Source organism: Telopea speciosissima, chromosome 1, assembly GCF_018873765.1.
Source record: "Telopea speciosissima isolate NSW1024214 ecotype Mountain lineage chromosome 1, Tspe_v1, whole genome shotgun sequence".
Taxonomy (NCBI): Eukaryota; Viridiplantae; Streptophyta; class Magnoliopsida; order Proteales; family Proteaceae; genus Telopea; species Telopea speciosissima.
In genome coordinates this window covers 27,131,095-27,134,055 of record NC_057916.1, presented here as the reverse complement: position 1 = coordinate 27,134,055, position 2,961 = coordinate 27,131,095, and the positions used below count along the sequence as shown (strand labels likewise).

At 41.7% G+C, this 2,961-nt stretch overlaps 1 protein-coding gene across 1 annotated transcript; it reads right to left on the bottom strand.

Annotated features, from left to right (window-relative positions):
• Positions 1-231: 231 nt before the first annotated feature.
• On the bottom strand, positions 232-2,261 carry LOC122659816 (pentatricopeptide repeat-containing protein At1g07590, mitochondrial-like). Its single transcript, XM_043854953.1, has 2 exons — positions 1,867-2,261; positions 232-1,558 (listed from the first exon to the last, which is right to left on the bottom strand). The coding sequence occupies exons 1-2, from the start codon at positions 2,212-2,214 to the stop codon at positions 308-310; spliced, it is 1,599 nt and encodes a 532-aa protein (XP_043710888.1). The 5' UTR covers positions 2,215-2,261; the 3' UTR covers positions 232-307.
• Between the last annotated feature and the right edge of the window lie 700 nt (positions 2,262-2,961).

Here is a 2,961-nt window from a genome sequence, read left to right as displayed (position 1 = left end):
CAACATGAGCTTCACCTACACCACCATTACTATGATTATGTAATAACCCCAAAATATTACAAATCTATAACTGTGTTCCCTTAAAATTTTCCTTATTTTCAATCAAATTTCTTTAATTTGAATAGGAAATAAAGGTTCCATTATCATACTTGGTTAGAATTTTTGTTAGTTAGGTAACCGTAATTACAAAAATTTGCTCTGTTCAAATTAGTTCCCTTTCTTTTAATGTAGTTTTATTTGCAACCAGACGAGCCTTTGAAAAAATATCTCTTCCTCATTATAAATCCATAGAGTTTGTGAACTGAAATCAATTGCGAAACTGCTCCAAAAGTTTCAGGAGGCTGTAGGTCTCATCATCTGGCCTAGCCCCTCCTAGAATCATCTTTCGCAAAAGATCTGGATCATAAACCTTAGCCTTGACATGGGCCCTTATCAAGGTATTATACACAAATGTGTATCTGGTATACCTAGATTCCTTCAACTCCCCAAACAATTTCTTTACATTCTCTATATCACCCATGTCTGCAAAGATTTCAACTATTGAATGTGTGGTTTCCAACCATGGGGCTGATCTCCTGACCTTGGTAGTGGTTGTTTGATCCATCCCTACTTCAAGAGTTTTCAAGGCTTCCTTCACTAACCCTGCTTTCAAGCAACTGAGTGCGAGATGTCGATAGGTTATTGCATTTGCATTGCACACACTGATCTCCATTTCTTTGAACAATTCCGATGCTTTATCAACAAGCCCATGTTTGCAATATATAGATATAATGGAGTTGTATTGCTCAGTGTACCTCAACTGTTTACTTGACTTCATTTCCAACCAAATTTCTTCAGATCGGTTTAGCCGTCCGATTCTTCCAAATGCTTCAATGGAAAGCACAAAACTCTTGTTTCTAACATGGGGGAGTTGTTGTACAACACCCCATGTGCACTCAAGTTCCTTCTCCTTCCCCAAATAGCCATATAACATAAGTAGAACATCCAAGGTTGACCAATTATCCCCTGTTTTCACCTTCTCCACTGCTTCAACATAGGCCTCAGACACGGCATATAACCTTGCCACGGCATGGGCTGTAGCCAAAATGCAGTAAGTTATTTCATTAGGCTCGACTTGTGCTCGTTTCATATCATCAAACACCTTTGTCAACCCTTGAATGTTGTGCTGGTTGGCTTCAATTTTCAAGAGAATGTTATATGTGGAGACGTGAGGGACAACGCCGTCAGCCTTCATTTGAGTGAGGATTCTTGGGATGGCTTTCCTGCGGCCAGGGGAGGAGTGGAGGATTATGAGGCGATTGAAGACATAGGGAGAGATGGGGTGTCCCAGTTCCCTCATCTTCTTCATGTATGCCAATGACAGCCTGATGGCGGCCTTTTCCAAGCAGGCCATGACAAGATTGTTGAAGAGCAACTCATTCTGAAACTCGGGAGGTACACGGGAGAAGAGACGCTCACCTTGCGATATCCCATGAAGCTTAATCGTGAACTCCAACAGATAAGAGTAATCGAGCTCCTTCAACTTGTAGGGTCTTTCCCTAATCACCCATTCCATTACCTGTCACAAAGTAGCAGAAATTCAACCTTAACTCTTTTTTATATGTGCCTCTTTCTTATTCACACACATTGATTTTACTAAATCCAATGGGAAATAATGAGCACCCACCCAAAAGAAAATGTTTTTTTTTGCAGAAAGCGCTTAACTCTTTGATATAGTACTCTACTAACACCGAAGAGATTCAGTAGGTGGCGTCGTTGTTCTCGTGAGCATTTAAGCAAATGCATGGTGTGCTTTTAAGGAATTCAAACATGCACCGTGGAAGGTACTAAGCAGAGGAAAAATTATAAAAAGAAGAGGGGAATCACCTCAAGGGCGCGTTTATTCATATTGAGTTTCCTCAGTCGATTAACGGCGTGGAAGATATCGCCTCTGTGAACGGGAAATCCATCGCCCATCCAGCTCTGAAAGGCAGAGAGGACGGCTTGTCCTCTGGCGAGCTTCTCAATCTTCCAGGATAAGCAGTTTCTAAGCTCCTCCTCTCGAAGGTCTTGGGTTTGGTTTCCCAACTCAGATGAAACATCTGGATTTTGGGTGCTGAAGGTGAAAGAAGAAGAGATAATTTGGTGGAGCCGCGGAGTGATTCTACTACGTATAATGGTTCTATAGATGCCGTGAAAGGCCCTCCTTTCGCACCACAGAGCCACTGCATTCATTCTACCAATTTATCTACCAAAGAATCTCTCTTCCATATTGCGACTATGCTTAAGAGTTGAGCGAGCCACTTGCTGATGAACTTAATGTTTGGGGTGGGGGCGTGTGGGCGCAGGGCATGGGATCGGGCTCCTCTACGGCGATGTCCGTACATCCTCAGAGCTCGACATGTGATTGAGATGCTGTTAGGATGGCAAGGATGGATGTGTACAATCGCTTAACTTCAAAGAGTGCAGATCAGATTTTTTTTTTTGGTAATTGGGAACTGTACTTATATATTTGATAGAAGGGGGGGGGGGGGGTGGGGGTCGAACCAAGGAGGGGATAAGATACCAGCCAAGAGACTCGAACTCAAGACCTCTTGGTGAGCATGGGCATGAAGCGCACCACGGCTCACCAACTGAGCTAAGCAGTTGTTGGTAGTACAGATCAGATTTGTTTAGGTAGGATTTACATAATCATCCCATTATCCATCATAAATGAATAGTGGAATAGGGATTTGGTTTCACAAAAAAATTACCCATTAGTACAAATGCACCCTTGAACTTTCACTAAATTCAAATGCAACCTTACTTCCCAAACCTTGTAACACTTTAGTTCAGTTTGTTAGTCGGGGACATTAGACGTAGTTTTAGTGTACCTCAATTGTATGCTTAAGAATGAACATTTAGTTATTGATAATATACCAAGACTTTTTTTTGTGAAATTTTGGACACGTTAGACATAGTTTTAGTGTACCTCAATTGTAT